The following is a 17,820-nucleotide window of genomic DNA, read 5'->3' on the forward strand; positions in this document are numbered from 1 at the left end:
GGGTAGAAGGCTAGATCCCTGGGGACGACACATATCTCACGCAGGAGACAGAGGAGTCAGAGCCCAAACTCAATTAGGGGGACATATTTATAGGGAAAATTACATAAGCAGTTAGCAACAGGCGCATAGCAACTTCACTGGTCCATTCAAATTGGCTCACTCTGCCTATTTTGGACACAATTCAACTCCAGACCACCCTGTTTTGGGGCACACTGACCTTCAGACTAGTTTTTCTCAGGACTGCAGAGTCAGACCTTATCAAGACCAGGTGGTCTGTGGTTTTTGTTCTCAGTCTTGAGACATACTTGTCCTCAAGGCAGGGTTTGGGTCTAACTTAAAATTTTAACTCTTTCAAAACGTTGTCAGCAGGATCCTTCTAAATTAGAGCATCCCAAGCCTGCATTTACCTCTTCCAGTTAGCTTGGGTTAAACGCTTAGCTTGTATTAAGTTATTACAGACTTAATTTCCCTTGACTTTTGTGTGACTGAGACAGGACAGAGAGAGAAAAGTATGGGGAAGATGAGGGGAGACCCTTACCCCAGAATCTGACTGATACCTCTCACTTTCTGAGGAGTGCTATGGTCTGACATATATGTGAGGATTAAAAAGAAAAAAAAAAAACAATTAGACAACACTATATAATACTGCCTCCTGCCTGTTCTGAGGCTAAAATGGGTTCATTTTTTCCCCCAATCTGCTTTTATACCATTTTAATTACATGCAAGTAATAAGGTCAGTTTTAGGTTAAAGAACAAGAAAGGCAATAAACAAAGTCTTGTGATCACTGTTTCTAAGGGCTTACCAGGATGACCAAGATGCCCGAACCTACGTCCCTGTCCTAGCCCAATGTCAAATTTTTGCCTAAAGCTTACTTTTTTTTTTTCAGATTTTTCTCCCTAAATAAAAGCACAAATAACACATTGTAAAAGCACGCAGTAAGACTAAAATAGCAACATCCCCTCATAACACGGCAGATCTCATGAGTCTGAAACCCTCAGTTCACAAACCACATTGACCTTTGGCTTGCAAACAAAACTCGTGTCCATGGAAGCTGGCGGATGGAGGAAGGCCGCAGTCTTCTCTTTAGAAAGGTAGTTGAAAGGGCAACACGTTATCACTGCTCACAACAGTCTGGCTGCAGCTCCAAAAGGTTCCAGGCATTGTCTCTGAGATTTAGGAATCACATTTACTAACATGGCATCTCACACTGCCAGCTCAGCCGAGTCCTCCCTCGATGCCTCGGATCCTCCTGGTCAGCTGCACGTCTTTGGGGAAAAGCGTGACTCGGCCAGCATGCAAGGAGAGGAGATAGGCATCCTCAAAGAGGTGAACGAGAAATGCTTCTGCTGCCTCTTGAAGGGCCAACAAGGCCTGGGCTTGCCAATATAAATCCACACCGCGACTGAATTTCCCACATATCTCTCTTACGACGAGGCTGAAAGGCTTCTTCCTTAGCAGGAGGTCTGAGCTCTTCTGCAGTTTCTTGACCTCCTTAAGCCACAGGTATTTCCGTCTTCCGCGCAGAGCCTGAGCGCCCACACCGGAGCTCTGTTGCGAGGGTCCGGGCGCCGGGCTGGAGGGCCGCCTCGTCGGGGTCCTCGGCTTGCGACGCGGGCCCATGGCTGGCCGCAGGGTCTCCTAAGCCTTCCCGGTTCTGTGGCCAAACTGAACGCGAGGGCCAGCCGACCTTGGGCGTCCGGATATCCTGCGGGGCGGGGCGGATTTCCGCCGCCCACAGTTCAAAACCACCCGCCCCGCCCACCGCATTTTTTAAATTCCTAAAGCTTACTTCTTTGTTCTAGCCCCAAATCGGATTCCTGAAGGAGCTTACTTCCCTGCCCTGGTCCAATGTCAAATTCCTACCAAGTTTCTAGCATCCCCCAATAACTACTCTTGCTTAACTGAGATCAGTGTTTGTGTGGTTATTTATGTACCACATTAAGAAGCCAAAATTCCAACACAATTAATGTTTTCCATGAAGGGTGCTGGTGAAGAAATAATGTTCCTTTGTGCTAACATAATAAGACTTAAGTAAGACTTGGATGTGTATGGTGGCTGGCAGAGGTGGGGGTAGGGTGTGGTTCATTTCTTTCACCTGACAATGATGGTAAGTTTCTGTTGAGCTCTTGGGGCTGCTTCTAGGAATTTGGCAAGAATTTGACATTGGGCTAGAACAAGGAAGTAGGTTCAGGATGAATGCAGCTGAGTAATGTGTTCTTTATATCTTGATCATTTCATACAGTAATCATAGGACCGTGTTTAGTTTATGCTTTGTTCCTTAACTACTCTGTTTATACCTTGTTTGTTCTGTGACTACTTTGTCTTTGATGAGAATGGACCTTATTCTTCGAGTGTACCTAGATTGGTATAAAAGCAGACTGGAGAAAAAAGAAACCACTTCATTTTCAGCCTGGGCTGCAGTCATGTTATAGTGTTGTCTAACTGTCCTTTTTTTTTTTTTTTTTTCTTTTTTCTTTAATTCTCTCTCCCTTCCTTGAGACCTATCCTATCTTCTGGAATCTTTGTGATCTTAACAATTACAGTCCAAATAAGTGCCCCTCAGAAACCATTTAGGCTCCTCAGCAACAATTTCAAGATAACTTAAGCTTTTAAGTCTCACTAAAATCCTACATTTTGCCTACTTTACAGGCAATGAGGGATGATGCTCTGGAGTACAGCTTTCATTCTGGCCACCTCTCGTTCTGTTTCTGTTTGTTTTGTTCTGTTGAAACAGCATCTTACTGTGGAGCTCTGGATGTCCTGAAACTCACTACGTAGATCAGGTTGGCCTCTGCCTCCCAAGTGCTGGGACTAAAAGTATGAGCTACTAAGCCTAGTTTCTAGTTTTCTTTTAATCTTTATGATTAAAATTGGTATTCAGGTTGGGCTTGGTGATAGATGACTTTAATTCTAGCACTTCGGAAACAAAGGCAGGCCAGCCTCTTGATAAAAAGTTTCAGGCCAGCCAGGACAACACAGTGAGTTCCTGTCCCAAAAAACAAAACAAAACAAAAAGTAATCCCAACGACAACAAAAAACAAACAAACAAAAATGTGGTGCAGTTAGGCACCAGAGAAGACTTGGGTTTAAGCCACCTGAAAGTCTTTATTAGCTGGCCAGTGACTACACTGGGTGTTTAGGATCTCAATGTAGCTCTGAGCCTTGTTCAGCTCCTGTTAATTATGTCCCAGGTTGTTGTACTTCAGTTATCAAGAACAATTAGCCAGAAGCAGAACTGTAGAAGCCAGAAAGCAAAGTTAGTGATGGGCAAAAAGAAGAAATGAACATGGAAGGACATGAAGGCTCCTAGGTGTGGTGGAGGAGAGGCTCACTGTAGATAAACGGGAGAGCACAGGCAAAGGCAGGGACATCTGTGAGAGCAGAGTGAGCAGGACCCTGAGCCAGAGACGTTTAGGGGGCGGGGCATGTCAGCTATATCCTGCAGTAAGAGGTGGGGCTGAGGGATGCTGGGAGAACCTGGCACCAGGATGTGCTTTGATAAGTGAATAAGCACCTTGGTTAGCTTATTCTGGGGTTTGAGACCTAGCAGGTACACTTAGAGACTTTCCCAGAACTATGGACTTCCATGGATTCTTTCGTTTATTTTTTCTTGGCAGCTGCTGCTGTGTACATGCTGAATGTTACAGCCTGAAGGGTGACTTCCATCATGGAGTCAGTCTGTTATGGTCTGAGGGGCGTTACAAAAAGAAACTCTGTATCCAAAGGCTGGTTGTTGTGATGCACGTGTTTGGTCCTGGTGAATCTCTGATCTAGATAGCAAGTTAGGGCTGTACGGGTGAGGCTCTGCTCCTGGTCCTTCCCAATGTCATGAAATGTAATCCCATCTCTCCTTCCTATCTGTCAGTCCTGAAATTCTTTTCTGCTTTAAGGCCATGATTGTGGTTTGGTCTGAGCTGAAGTCCCTAAAAGATTCCCTAAAATATTAGCGGCGCTCCCCAGATTGCTGTGAGATCTGCCTGTCTCCCCAACAGATGGCATGGCTGTTGGTCCTTTTTATTCTCAAGAATGACCCAATTCTCAGACAAATAGGAGTGTTTTGATCTGTTGCTGGTGTTCCCCATGAAGGCTCTCTTCTTGGTGCTGGAGAGATGGCTCAGTGGTCAAAAGCACCGACTGCTCTTTCATAGGATGTAAGCCCAGTTTCCAGCACCTATACAGTTTTAGCTAAAAACCATCCATGACTCCAGTTCCAGAGGATCCCACACTCTATTTGAGAACTGCATTCAGGTGATTCACAGACATATATGTAGGCAAAAACAATCACACACACACACACACACACACACACATACATACATACATAGTAGTTCTCTCTTTAAGGAAGTTAATCACCACACATTTGTCTTTTCTGTGTGTGAGGCTGTTGGGTTGTGAATTGTTCTCCCTGGATACTCTGAGTTCACCAGACATCCCCGCTCAAAAGTCAGGTCTGAATCTGAGCTGTTGCTAGGCAGCCTCTCCTGGTGTCCTAAGGACTTCTCTGATGCTTGAAATTGGCCAGTTTAGAGACCTCCCCATAGACTAGCAAGCTAGTTTTGGGACGTCCTTACAGCTACTCCGGGGTAATGTCCCCTCCTCCCCTGGCGGCTTCCTTTCCCAGACTGAGACTCAAGGGTTTCAAGCTGGCCTCAGTCTCGCTAAGTTGCTGCTGCCAGCACACGGGGCTTGACAAAGTGTTGGAGAGACAAATGCGCTACCAGCTGAAGCACAAAGCCCACCCTCTTCTCTATAGAGAGGAAAATCGCCGGTGAGAAATGAGTTCTGAGAACTCCTGACAGTCTTTGCTCATTCAAAATTTCTACTAATTCTGCGGTAAAGGTGTTGTCTTGAGATTCAGAGAAGGTCGCTTCCTGTGGGGAGAGTGACGAGAGTCCGCCTTCTCCGTCCACCCTTTGGCGTCCTCTTGGTTTCAGTCTTCCTTTGCCACGGGTTTCTGGTTGGACCGCTGGCAGGCACTGAGATAGAAAGCGGGAAAGCAGCCAGGGTACTCACTCTTCTGTTATCTGCTTGACCCGAGGGTGGGGTGGGGGCGGGGGGCGTGGCTCCAGCAGCAGCAGCTACCTGTTTGAACACAAGGCCTGTTTCCTGGCTGCTCTTCAGAACTCTCCCTTTACTTCCTCCCACTAAATTTGGAGGCGGTGGGAGTTTCCCACCTGACACTCCTTGTCTCTCACTCCCCAAATCCCGCTTATACATCTGCAAACATGTTTCTTCGCTCAAAAGACTTTTTCAGTTCGCATCTCCGTGTGTAACATAGGCACGACCTTGACCATGCAGCCAGAGCGCCTCTGACTCCTTGGGGAAGCTTTCCTTGTTGCAAGCAGCCACCCAGTTAGAAGAAATCCAGGACATGAGTCGTGGATTAGTAACCCCATTCCTACCCAGATTTTTCCGAGGACCCCTAGTAAACCCCGTGTCTGGCTGCAAGTGTCCAGGCTTTTTCTCCACCGTACCACCTGCTGAGCTGCTGGCACCTGCAGGATCCGGATCACCTTGCTGGCCCGCTGTTTAACTGAAGGAAGTTCATGCACGTGACTCTCTCTCTCTCTCTCTCTCTCTCTCTCTCTCTCTCACACACACACACACACACACACACACACACACACACACACACACACAGAGGTTCCCCACACACACATACACAGGTCCCCCCCCCACAGTCCCTCCCTCCCTCTCTCTCTCTCTCTCTCTCTCTCTCTCTCTCTCTCTCTCACTTTCTCTCTCCCTCTCCCTCTCTCTCCCTCATCCCCAGAAAAGGGTAGTTACACTGTGTCCTGTGGTGACGAAGGCGGAAAGCACCTCCTCATTCCACATCGCTGCTATTCCAGTCTGAGAGCTGCCCCTCACCTCCCACAAAAGGCCTAAAACACGTGGGACTACACCAAGGAGACAATAGCAGTTGGGCATAAAAAGCCGGAGTGCTTTATACACCCGAGGCTTTCCCGAAGGTTGCAAAGGAATCACTTAGTATAGTATGTTTATATATAAATCACGAGGCATGTGATTTCTCCGGAAACGTGTCCATGTAGAGCAGAGTTTGGAGTATTCTTGGTGGGAAGTCCTCTGGACTAAAAGGCACTTTAGGAGGCAGCTGCTATGGAAACTACCCCAGCACTGTGCATTTCTCCCCGCTCCGGGACTGCCCGGCAGGCTGGGGGGTGGGGCCTGAGTACCGCACCGTGGAGGGGCAGCCCACTGGGGCGGGGGTGGGGCAGAAAGCTTGGAGACTGCTCAAGCCACAAGCACTGCAGAAAGCAGGCGGCAGGGTCCGAGTGGTCCTCGGCAAGCGGCAGCCGCCGGGTCACGCTTGCAGAGGCAGCGTGCAGAAGTCCCGGAGGGTGGTGGCCGGTGCGCGTCTGGACACCCCGCACTCTCTCTACGGGGAGAACGTGTGTGGCCCTGGCGGGAGCTCCGCCAAGCAAGCGGTGGCAGCGGCCGGCGAGCGCGCGCCTGGCGGTTGTGTGTGTGTGTGTGTGTGTGTGTGTGTGTGTGACAAGCGTCAGGTGACTCGGGTCACGCAGTCACTCCCTCGCGCTCCCGGGGAGAGCTGCCGCGCTCCGGCTGGTTCCTCCGGCGGCAGCAGCGGCGGCGGCGGGGAGGGGGCTGGGCTCCGCTGCCACCTCCTTGCTCACCAGGCGCGGCCCCGGGGCGCTGCGGGCCACCCGGCCCACGCGGGACCTGGGAGGCAAGCGTGGGCGTGATGAGCCAGGTGCTGGGCAAGCCGCAGCCGCAGGGTGAGGACGGCGGCGACGACGAGGAGGAGGATGAGCTGGTGGGGCTGGCGGGCTACGAGGATGGGCCCGAGTCCTCGGACGCCGAGCTGGACAGCGGGCCGGAGGAGGGAGGTGAGTCCGGGGCGTGGTGCGGGGCGCTGCGGGGCGCGCGGGTCCCGGGCGCCGCGGTGGGGGAGGGGTGCGGCCGGGCTGCAGCCGGCGGCGGGGAGCAGGGTCGGATGTCGAGCTAAAAGCGGCCGCCGGCGGCAGCGTGCCGGCTGGGTCGCCCACAGCTGCGCGTGTCATTCTTCCCCGCCGTGGCCGCTCGAGGGTCTGCGGCGTGGGACCCGGGCGCTGGGGCGGGGCCTGCGCTGCAGGTGGTATCCGCGTTTCCCGGGAGACCGCGGGGTTCTGGGTCTCACGACACCCTGAATGCATCTCGTGTCGTCCCCGGGAGTGGGCGCGGGGCGAGCAATCCTTGGCCGCTGAAGCCAACTGTTTGTCGTTGCCGAAGGAGCTGAAGTTAGCCTTTCGGATGGGATGGGGGCTGCCTGCATTCGTTCCTGGGACACAAAGAAGTTGACCTTAGGATTCCAGAATTTTTTTTTTTCTTGAAAAAAAAATTCCCCACAAAAGCGGAAGGTCACTTTAAAAGGTCAATTGAACGGAGCTGTTAACATTCTCCCGGTAGGTTGTAAACATCCCAGAGAAAGGACTAATCTCTTTAATGTCACACACTGAAGAAAAGGAGGAATTTAAGAACTTTTATTGAGAATCCATTGAACAGAACTTTAACTTCTCTCTACAAAGCCTTTCTCAGAAGAAGACAGTTTGATTTTGCATCTGACTCAGTGAATCAGAAAGGGAATGGAGTTCACTAAGACTTGAGCCTGGCAGGAACATTTTTTCAAGTCATCCCTTTTCCTGGCTTTTCTCCAGAGAGGACTGGTGCTGGCTCTCCTTTTAAACTTGCCTGTGCGCCTCTGCGCCTCACTCATCCGCACTCCCCTTGATTGGTCCCACGGTAGTTCGCTCGGCCACGTTTTTCTTCTTTTCATTTTTAAAATTAAATTGCTTAGGTACTTTACTATTAAATAGCGTTTGTTAGACTCTAACATCCTTCCAGAGAAATGCTGTCTGGGGTTGTATTTCCAAGGCATTTGAAAAGATAGGTGCATGGTAGTTCCTTATTGTGGTAGTTTAGAGAGGAAGAAGACCCTATTCCAGAGGGAAAAGCCAGTTATTTTATACTATCCTGTGGCTCTGAGAGGTTGCGGGGGAAGGGGCACAACCTTTTTAGTTTCCCGTAGCCTTCTTATAGGAGAGCCTGGGGCTCTTTTGAAATTTGATTTGGCAAAATTTGAAGTGAAACTACAGCCCTGCCTGAGGGAAGGATTCCTGAAACAAAGGCCGTCCCAGAGCCAGAACTGGAGGGAGGCTCGGAGGGACCTTAATTTAAAGGCAAACCTGCCTGCAGCTATGTTTTGATGACTTCGGTAATAATCCCCCAATCCCCATTGGGAGTTCCCGAATCTGGCAGAACCCTGGAATCTTGCTATAAAAGGATGTGGTGCGTGTTAATTTCTGCTCTGGCAAACGCAGCAGAAGCTTTGCTCGGCTCTCTGTTGTACACAGGTGGTCTGCTAATTTCCTTCATCTCTTATCTTTTAAGCACTTTCCCTTTCAGCCTCTGATGTCTGGTTTAGGCCTTGAAGCAGAAACTCTATCAGAAAATCTGCCTTCCCTGGCCAGCACTTCCTGCAACAGTCGGCCAGCTGATTCCATCCTGGGGAGCTGGGGCAGGGAGTGGGGGAGCCAAGAACTTACACTTCCTGCTCTGTGTCCTTCAGAAGCCTAGCTGGTTTTGTTTTGTTTTCAGACTTAAACGTGCATTCGTGTGCGTGTTTGAGTGTGTGCTGCATGAATACGGGCAGATCTGGAACTGGATGGAGTTCCAGGAGGTTCTGAGCTCCCAGCATAGGTGCTCAGGGAGAACGGCAAGTGCTTTACATTCTGTAGGGCATACGCCTGTTTAAACCTTAGTAAAGTATGCATTCATCTCTCAAGTTTAAGAGATAGAGCGCGCACCACAGGGACTTTCAACTTTCAATCTGAGAAAGGTTGGATTTGACAAGAGCAGCTCACTGGCGAGTTCTTTCTCCCATCCCCCTCCCTGACAGATGGAATTTGGCGTCTGTATTTAATGGAGGTCTGGAATTTTCCCCATTAGGTCAGTAACTTCTGATGCCGGGAAGCCGGAGGTGGGAGGTCTGACAAGCGATTTGTCAGGTATTTGTTAAGGCAGTCTGTCAGGAGTCTGTCAGACTGAAGACAGAAGTATCATTCCCACTGCCCCTCGTCTGTGTGATGTGTGGAGGCCCCTGATCTCATTTTTAACAGAGCACCTATGAGTTTTATTGTGAAGCTTGAAAATGTAGTCCAGCTAATGTGAGGCTTAAATGTCTGTCTCCTTTGGCTCCCACTCCATATTTTATTCCTGAATGGCAGGGGTGTTTTCAAAGCAGCTTAGTTCCAATGAGGACTGACTCCTTCTTATCCTTTCTTTCTTTCAAATACTTACTATTTATTATGTAATGTGTGTGTGTGTGCGTGTGTGTGTGTGTGTGTGTGTGTGTGTGTGTGTGTGTGTGTATATAGCTGTCTTCAGACACACCAGAAGAGGGCATCAGATCTCATTACAGATGGTCGTGAGCCACCATGTGGTTGCTGGGAATTGAACTCAGGACTTCTGGAAGAGCAGCCTGAGCCATCTCTCCAGCCCTTATCCTTTCTACAGTGAGGCAAGCCTCATCTTCAAATGCTGCCCTAGGTAAAACTCCAGAGGGGACAGTGGTTAAACCATTAAAAACAAAAACAAGGGCAGAATGGGTAAAGCGTTTGCTATGCAGCCCTAACTTCAGAGTCTCAGCATTCATTCTGGGGGGCTGTGTGCCTTTATGCTCCCTGGGGAGGGAAGACAAGAGGACTCCTGAAGCTTACTTAAAACCAGCCTAGGCAAATTGTCAAGCTCCAGGTTTAGACAGACCTTCAGCAGAAGATAGAAGGAGGTAGGCACACAAGCTTCACCAGCACCCACATACATGTGTGTATGACCAAGTTGTGAACACACATTACCATACCCCACAGATCAATTGTCCTGGCTCCTGGTTCACTCCTCAGCACCCACGTAAACCCGTAGTTGTGCTATAAATTATGATTAATTATTGTAAACATTTATTTTATGTATGTAACTGCACTATCTGCATGTATACCTTCATGCCAGATGAGGGCTTCAGAACTCATAGATGGCTGTGAGCCACCGTGTGGTTGCTGAGAATTGAACTCAGGACCTCTAGAAGAGCAGTCTCTTCAGCCCATAATGATTTATTTTTGGCATGTAGATAATGATTCACTTTTAACACCTAGACATTAAGTTTACTAAAGTAAATTACTATGCCTTAAAAACTGACAACAAAATTAAAAGGTAACCCCATTATCTGCTCTCCCATCATTTTGTCAGAAAGTAAAAGGTTCTTCCTAATGTGCTCAATTTTTAGGGGAAAGTTGAAAGTGGTTGCTTACCACAGTATCCCCGAATCTGGTTTTCACTGTGGCTTCTGCCCCTGGGAATTGGAAGCAATGGCAGTTTGGATTGTTAATAGAGTCACCCCTGGGTGAGCTGCTGATAAGCCCTGAAGGATACACAGATGCAGAATCCTCCAAGCTCCACCCACTAGCCATCAAGAAGCTGGGTGTGGCGATGCAATCTCAGCACTCCAAAGACTGGGGCACAAGGGTCACCAGTTCAAGGCCTGAGCTGCACCCTTGCTGCAATTTTATTAGATACCACTCTCCTGTTTTGCTTTATTAGAACCGGCATAAGACAGTGTATCGGAATGCAGGGAAGCGTAAGCAATCGTTACATAAATGGTGGGCTCTGAGTTTGAGCATCTTGTCTTTGGAAGGTCTCTGTGCCTCCGTCCCAGGTGTTAACTTTATTATCTGCACCATCCCCAGGGCTGGGCAGAGAAGCTTGGCTGTCGAAGCCACCTTTTGTTGTTGTTTGTTTTTACCTTCTTTATTCTGGTCTGTCCTTTTTAATGAGTGTGCACTAGAGCTCACACGCCCTTCCTGGACACTGTTGAGAGTCGGTCCCCGACTTCTTATTTGAGGCAGCATGACTTGTTAGTGTTGGGCCCTGGAGCCCCCGGGGTTTCAGTGTCTCAGCCTCCTGTCTCACATGGTCCACTAGGATACAGGTGCACACACAGTATTGCATCTTTCTGTGAGTAGATTGTGGGGATCCGAACTCATGGCCTCAGCCACTTACCCCTTTAAAATTTAAATAATTAATTAAGAATTCTGTCTCCTCTGCCAAACTTTATAAAGTTCTTTGGTGACAGTGGCTCTCCCTAGTTTTGCCGTGGATCAGATAGGCTTTCCACTCCTGGATTAACAGGTCTGAGAAGCTGCTTTGAATCTCTCATTAGAGATCCAAGAAGGACAGACACTTGTTTTCTCAGTGAGTAAAAGAGATTTCTGCAAAGCAGCCTTGGGTTTCTCTCAAGCAATTTTAAAAAGTTCCCAAGAAAACAATGTTCTAGGAAGCATTGGTAAAAGGCAGGACATTAGAGACATAGCTGAATAATATACATTAAGTACTTATATATTCAGTCATGCTGTTTTAGTTCCCTACTAGTATGAATTGAGAGCATTTTATATAAGATTTTGATTCTGTAGATAATTTTAAGTTTTTGAGACAAGGTCTCACTCTGTAGTTCTAGCTGACTTGGAGCTTGCTATATAGAACAGCCTGGTCTCAAACTTAAGAGATCGGCCTCAAAGGATTCACTGTCATGAGGCAGAGCTCATGCAGAGAACTTCCCTGTCTCCCAAGGGAGAGCCCCTAGACCAGCAATTCTCAGCCTGTGACTGTGACCATTTTGGGGGCTAAAAGCTCCTTTTGCAGGGGTTGAATATTAGATAACCTTCGTATCAGATATTTACGTTATAATTCATGAGAGCAGCAAATTTACAGTCCTGAAGTAGAAATAAAAATAAGTTTATGGTTGGTATCACCACAACGTGAGGGGCTGGATGAAAGGGTTGTAGCATCAGGAAGGTTGAGAAGCACTGGGCAGCACCGAGGAAGCCCACCCCACACTCTCGATTCCTTCAGTTCATGGTTCTGAGCATTCCCACAGGTCAGCCCTGTGCTCAGGACACAGATTCATCTTTTTGCAAAGCTGCTTAGGTTTGGGCAGGGTTCTGCTGGCTATTGGATAATTTTGAAATGTTAAAGATAATATCCCATTTAGGTAACCCTTTCCCTGACAGAGGCTAACAGGGTCTACTAGGCTCATCAGCTGGGCTATGGGAATTTGGGTAGGATCGGGGCTAGGTGGCAGATGGGAAAATCTGTGTTAAAGTCTGACCCTGGTTAATCTTCCCTGGACAGAGTGACTGAGCCACTTCACTCAGTTCCAAGAGCCCCAGTCAGACATCCAGTTTGTCTACTTTATTTTCTTTCTTTTGTTTTTCTTTAAAGGTTTTGCTTTTTATATGTGTGAGTATTTTGCCTGCATGTATATAGGCACGCTGAGTGTGAGCTGCTATCACAGAAATGAGAAGAAAGCATTGAATCCCCTGGAACTAGAGTTACAGATGGCTGCGAGCAACCATGTGCTTGTTGAGAATTAAACCTGGTCTGTAAGAGCAATTAAGTGCTCTTAACAGTTGAGCTCCAGACATGAAGTTGTGTGTGTGTGTGTGTTCATATGTGAGTGTGAATGTACATATATGTAGAGGCCACAGGTCAAATTAAAAGTGGGAGGCAGAAAATGATGTATTTGTGTGGCCATTGTGTGAAGAGGGACAAAAAGACCCAGCAGAGCTCCCAAATCTGTCTTTTCTGAGTCCTAAGTGTGATTAAAATCTAAATAAAGGTCCAAAGGTAGACATGTGTGCTCAACCCCACCCACCATCCTTGTCTGAGCTTCAGTTTCATCCTGTAAGGTGGTCTGACAAGGAGTTAGAATCTGAGAGCTCCTATCAAGTTCATCTTCAGGGTCGTACCCTTTCCTTCTCCCAGCAGGAGAGTCCTGGGAAATTCCCTTTTCTTTGGGGTCCATTGTTAATAGAATAGGCGGATAGTCAGACTGTCAGACACGAGTGTCTCACTCTTTGTCTGGGTCCTCAAGCACACACTGCAAGCACTGTCTCCCCAACCCCTAGAGCGTTGGGTGTCCGAGTCTCCACAGACCCTCCCTTGCGAGTTGGAACTTTGAAGGGAACCTCCTAAATGTGGGTGTAGCTATGTCAACGTCTTGTATTCTTAATCACCTCCTTGATGTTGAATTAAACACTAAGCTTCCCAGCACTGAATTGGTTGGTTGCCTGTGCTGTCATATAAAATAGCTCTCACGTCAAGTGATTTATTCTGGAGCAACTGTGATTGATTATGGCAAGGGAAAGTAGATTTTGGTCTCCTTGAATAGAATGTTCTATCAGAAAAGTTTTATAACAGAACAAAAGTTAAATTTCAAGACATTCTTAAAAATATGTTGTCAGGGGCATCAGAGAGAAGGGTTTCAGTAAGTTGGGAGAATTGCATACTCCTCAGATGCTATCTGATGACATTCTCAGCTTTTGGATTGATAATACTCTAGGAAAAGGCATAATTAGGCTCTGAACTGGAGCACCCCAACTGCTCGCAGGTACCCCAGCTCTACTTGGTCAGTCTTTGCGGACACAGCTTCTTTCTGGGAGTTCTCATCCACGTCTGTTGGGGCTTTGTCAGCTAATTTATTCAGAGGTAATTGACTGGAGGGCTACTACATGCCCTGTGTATCCTGAGAGAGATAGACAGCACACAAGGAAAGCAACAGGGCAGATGTGCAAAGTAAGAAAGCCGTGTAGTGAGGACTATTTAAAAGACCTAGGTCCTGGCTAGCGAGTGATGAGGTATGGCTTAGGTCAGAGAAGGAGATGGTGTAGCAGGACTGAGTAAGGGAAGTCTGGGGAAGCCGCTCAGGTAGATGAGTGAGTGAGGCAGGACCCTTCGAGGGCCTTCCGGAGGCCTGAGTGGCCAGGAGGGAACCAGCTGAGAGTGTTAGAGAGAGGAGATAGCATCTCCTGGCCGTGGTTCCTCTTGTCTTTGGGATGTGCCCTGGTCTTCCATCCCTGTAACTTCTGAAACAACCTTTCTCTTCAGGTTCCTCTGTCCTCCATTCTTCCCCTTTTAGGCTTTGACTTCTTAGCTTCATAAGTGTTGTTACTGTGTACCGTCTCCGGTCTCTGTTCCCCTCTTGTTCATACAGATGGGTCTCTCTTTGTATCTGCAGCCCTGCCACACATTGGGAGGCATCCGGGGCATGAAATAAGAGCGGCACTCTTGTACATGTTTCATCCCGGGTCAGCAACAGCTTCCGAGACCCTTTGGCACTTTTTAGAGCCCTGTCTGGAGCTCCCTGTCTTTCTGTGCTAGCCTCTGGCTTCATACTGTGTGGAGAACCTGTCAGCCCTCATCATTACTCCTCTCCAGCCTCATGCTGCTCCACTAGGCGTGCTCAGGAGATGCTGGTGGAGAGCCCTTCTCCACAGCACCACATAAGCCTGTCCCCAGTTGACACTTGGTGCAGCCATGGTTAACTCAGCCATGTTCTTTGATGCCATGGCCGATGGCAGGTCCTTAGGCTACACCTCCCTCAAGCTCTTTGTAGAGAGTTCCAAAGACAGCACGAAACTCAACTCAGCATTGAAGAGAAAGGACAGGGATATCCCAGGATCCATGTGCCAGGGTGGTGACGTCACACGCCATAATGGCCCTGGCACATTCATCAACAGGGAACCATTGGAGGATGTGAACGCCATTCTGAAGCATATCGGTCCTGCCATATCGTCCGTGGCAGATGTTTTTTATTGTATTGACAAGACCAGTCAGCTGGGTGGTCATAGGGAAGGTGAAAGAAGGCATGTCATCATGCAAACCATAGGGCATTTTGGGTCCAGGAATAAGACCAGCAAGAAGATGACCATCACGGAGAGTGGACGGCTCTAATTCCCTCTGTATCTCAGGAGAGTCCCTCCACCCCATCTGCTCTCACTGAAGCTCTTTGGGTTTCATATTTGCCTCATTCCCCTCCTAGTCAGGAAGATACACTAATTTATTTTTCAATGGTGGCTCACAATATGGGGTGATTTGAATATGCTTGGCTTGGAAGTGGCACTATTAGATGTGGCCTTGTGGGAAGAAGTGTGTCACTGTAGGTGTGGACTTTGAGACCCTTCTCCTAGCTCCCTGGAATACAGTTGCCTCCTGGCTACATTTGGATCAAGATGTAGAACTCTCAGCGCCTTCTCCAGCACTCTGCCTGCCTGGATGCTGTCATGCTGCCTGCCGTGACGATCATGGACTAACCCTCTGACTCTGTGAGCCAGCCTGAGTTAAATGTTCTTTATAAGAGTTGCCTTGGGCTGGAGAGATGGCTCAGTGGTTAGAGCACTGACCGCACTTCCAGAGGTCCTGAGTTCAATTCCCAGCAACCACATGGTGGCTCACAACCATCTGTAATGAGATCTGACGCCCTCTTCTGGTGTGTCTGAAGACAGCTACAGTGTTATTCATGTACATTAAATAAATGAATATTAGAAAGAAAAAAGAGTTGCCTTGGTCATTGTGTCTTTCACAGCACTAGAAACCCTAACTAAGACACAATAATAAGGCATTTATATGAGCATATTTTGTCAGTATGGATATGTGAAGAGATTCTACTAAAGAGTGTTTACCGTATGCATAATAAGCTCTGAAGTTTATGGATTTTTTTTCTTTCAAAAAGGGTATTTGCTATTTAGTGCCATGGCTATTGGTTTCTTTCTTTCTTTCTTTTTCTTTCTTTCTTCCTTTCTTTCTTTCTTTCTTCCTTTCTTTCACAATGGCAATGTGTGCTATTATAAATTAGGAATGCAGAACTTTGATGTTAGAAGGCTGTATAGTTGACATAAACATGGTAAGGAGATGGTCTGGTTTTACCGTGGTGGAGGATCTGCTGTATTTACTATGAAGTCCAGCCTTGTGATCTGAGGTGGGTTCTTTACCCAGACCCCTTGGGTGCTTACCACTAGCCAGGAGAGTTTTGAGGAAGTGACAAAGTAGTCCCTAGCACACTGTGCATGTAGACATTCAATTACAGTGATAAGTGCATCATCACACAGGTCTCTAGGGATCCTTGCTGATGGTACCATCCTCACCCTGGCTGCCATTTCTCTGCTCTACAGTCAGTGTGTGTTCTACAGTCAGTGTTCACTCTACAGTTCTACAGTCAGTGTGCACTCTACAGTTCTACAGTCAGTGTGCACTCTACAGTTAGTGTGCACTATACAGTTAGTGTGCACTCTACAGTCAGTGTGCACTCTACAGTCAGTGTGCACTCTACAGTCAGTGTGCGCTCTACAGTCAGTGTCCACACTGGACTGGGGCACATCCAGCTCCATGTGCAGTGACAGCTGCATTTCTGGCTTCTCTTACTTTGTACTGTGATTCTGAAGCCGACGCTTTCTTCACAGAGGTTTTCTTTGCCACCCAACGCCCCAAAGGGGTCGCCCCAGCCTCAGTTTACAGACTCAGCTGAAGTCAAAACTACATCCACATCTAGCAATATTAGCTAGTAGATATTCTTGTATGTAAATCTTGATGTTTTGAGCTTTATTAAAAGAAGGGTTGTATTCAGAGCAATCAGTGGATGAGAGGGCTTAGCTGACAGATGTTTGCTTCCTGGCCTGATGTTAGAGACCCAGCACTTCCCCAGGCTGGCCCAGAGGACCCTCACCGTCTAACATGTGTTGTTTGGGAGGAAGAGGTTAGAGAACTGGAGTTCGTCAGACTTCTCCTTGGGGTTGCATTTTTAAATAGCTTGTATTAAAGTGAAATTTACATAAGTAAGTACACATTTGGTCCTTCTGAAAGCACCACAGGATATAAAGGATACATCCACAGTATCATTGCTTTACCCCTGTGAAGTCCCTTCCACTCCTACTTCCTGTCCCCAACCAACTTCTGAAATGGTATTTGCCATTGTACATTAGTTCACATTGTTTCAGAATTCCATGGAGGAAAAAGGGAACTGGAGCTTTATCTGTGATTCATCTGTGAGTATCCACAACTTAAGCCTTGCCTCCTTTTCTTCCGATGCTGAAGATCCAGTTTGCAACCTTCTGCATACCAGGCACGCACCCAGCCCTGTTGTCTGTGTTGCTGTATTGCCAGATTGTGCTACAGTTTGCTTATCCATTTACCTTTTGTTAGACATTTGAAGTGCTCTCAGTTTTTGAGTATTATAAATATTTTTTGTACAAGTTTCTCTCTCTCTCTGTCTCTCTCTCTCTCTCTGTCTCTCTCTCTCTCTCTCTCTCTCTTTCTCTCTCTATGTGTGTGTGTGTGTGTGTGTGTGTGTGTGTGTGTGTGTGTGTGTGAGAGAGAGAGAGAGAGAGAGAGAGAGAGAGAGAGAGAGAGAGAGAGACTTCTTGCCTTTCTGAGAATTGAACCAAGGGCCTCACTCTGCAAGGCAAATGCTCTACCACTGAACTACCAACCCAGCCCCGATGCGTCTTGCTTTTATGAGACACAGCCTCACTCATATTGTACAAACTGGCCTTCCCGAGTTCATATGCCTGCCCCTTTGGGAACTTCTTTGGTAGATGGTGGGACTTCTGAGTGGCATTCCCGATACCACTGATGTTATTTTACAGCTTGCGGGGCTCTCTCTCTCCCAGTTCATCTTTCCCCTCCGTATGGGTGTTGAGTGCACCTTTCACCCTGCCTGCCCTGTCCCCGCAGTATTTTTATGTCCAGAATCCATGACCCTTTCTTGGATGGCTCACAGGCTGAGACAGTCATCTCTGTGAGTTGGGGTTTGTTCGGATCCTTTGGAAGACTTCCATCTTCCCCTTGTCTAGCCTGTGCTTTCTGCACTTTAGTCTGGGCAGTTCTTGAATGTTCAGCATTTGAGGAAATGCCTGCAGGGAAGGCTGAGCTCCATTCACTGTAGTAAGAATGATTACCCTGTGGTTCCTCCGTCTGTCTTTTGT

The 17,820-nt window shown here is 47.8% G+C and overlaps 2 protein-coding genes across 3 annotated transcripts in view; one reads left to right on the forward strand and one right to left on the reverse strand.

Annotated features, from left to right (window-relative positions):
* Nucleotides 1-1,216: 1,216 nt before the first annotated feature.
* LOC308437607 (histone H3-like centromeric protein A) lies at nucleotides 1,217-1,621 on the reverse strand (the record flags this gene model as incomplete). Its single annotated transcript, XM_080938706.1, has 1 exon — nucleotides 1,217-1,621. One exon carries the CDS (start codon nucleotides 1,619-1,621, stop codon nucleotides 1,217-1,219), a length of 405 nt encoding a protein of 134 aa, XP_080794832.1.
* A 4,939-nt stretch (nucleotides 1,622-6,560) lies between these two features.
* The window catches only part of RRAGD (Ras related GTP binding D), a 29,662-nt gene continuing 18,402 nt past the window's right edge, over nucleotides 6,561-17,820 (forward strand). For both annotated transcript variants that reach the window (XM_080938704.1, XM_080938705.1), the window contains exon 1: nucleotides 6,561-6,867. In XM_080938704.1, coding sequence (XP_080794830.1) covers nucleotides 6,723-6,867 — 145 coding nt within the window. In that variant the 5' untranslated portion in view covers nucleotides 6,561-6,722. The remainder of the gene's footprint in view (nucleotides 6,868-17,820) is intronic.

Source organism: Micromys minutus, assembly GCF_963924665.1.
Source record: "Micromys minutus genome assembly, chromosome: 26".
Classification (NCBI taxonomy): Eukaryota; Metazoa; Chordata; class Mammalia; order Rodentia; family Muridae; genus Micromys; species Micromys minutus.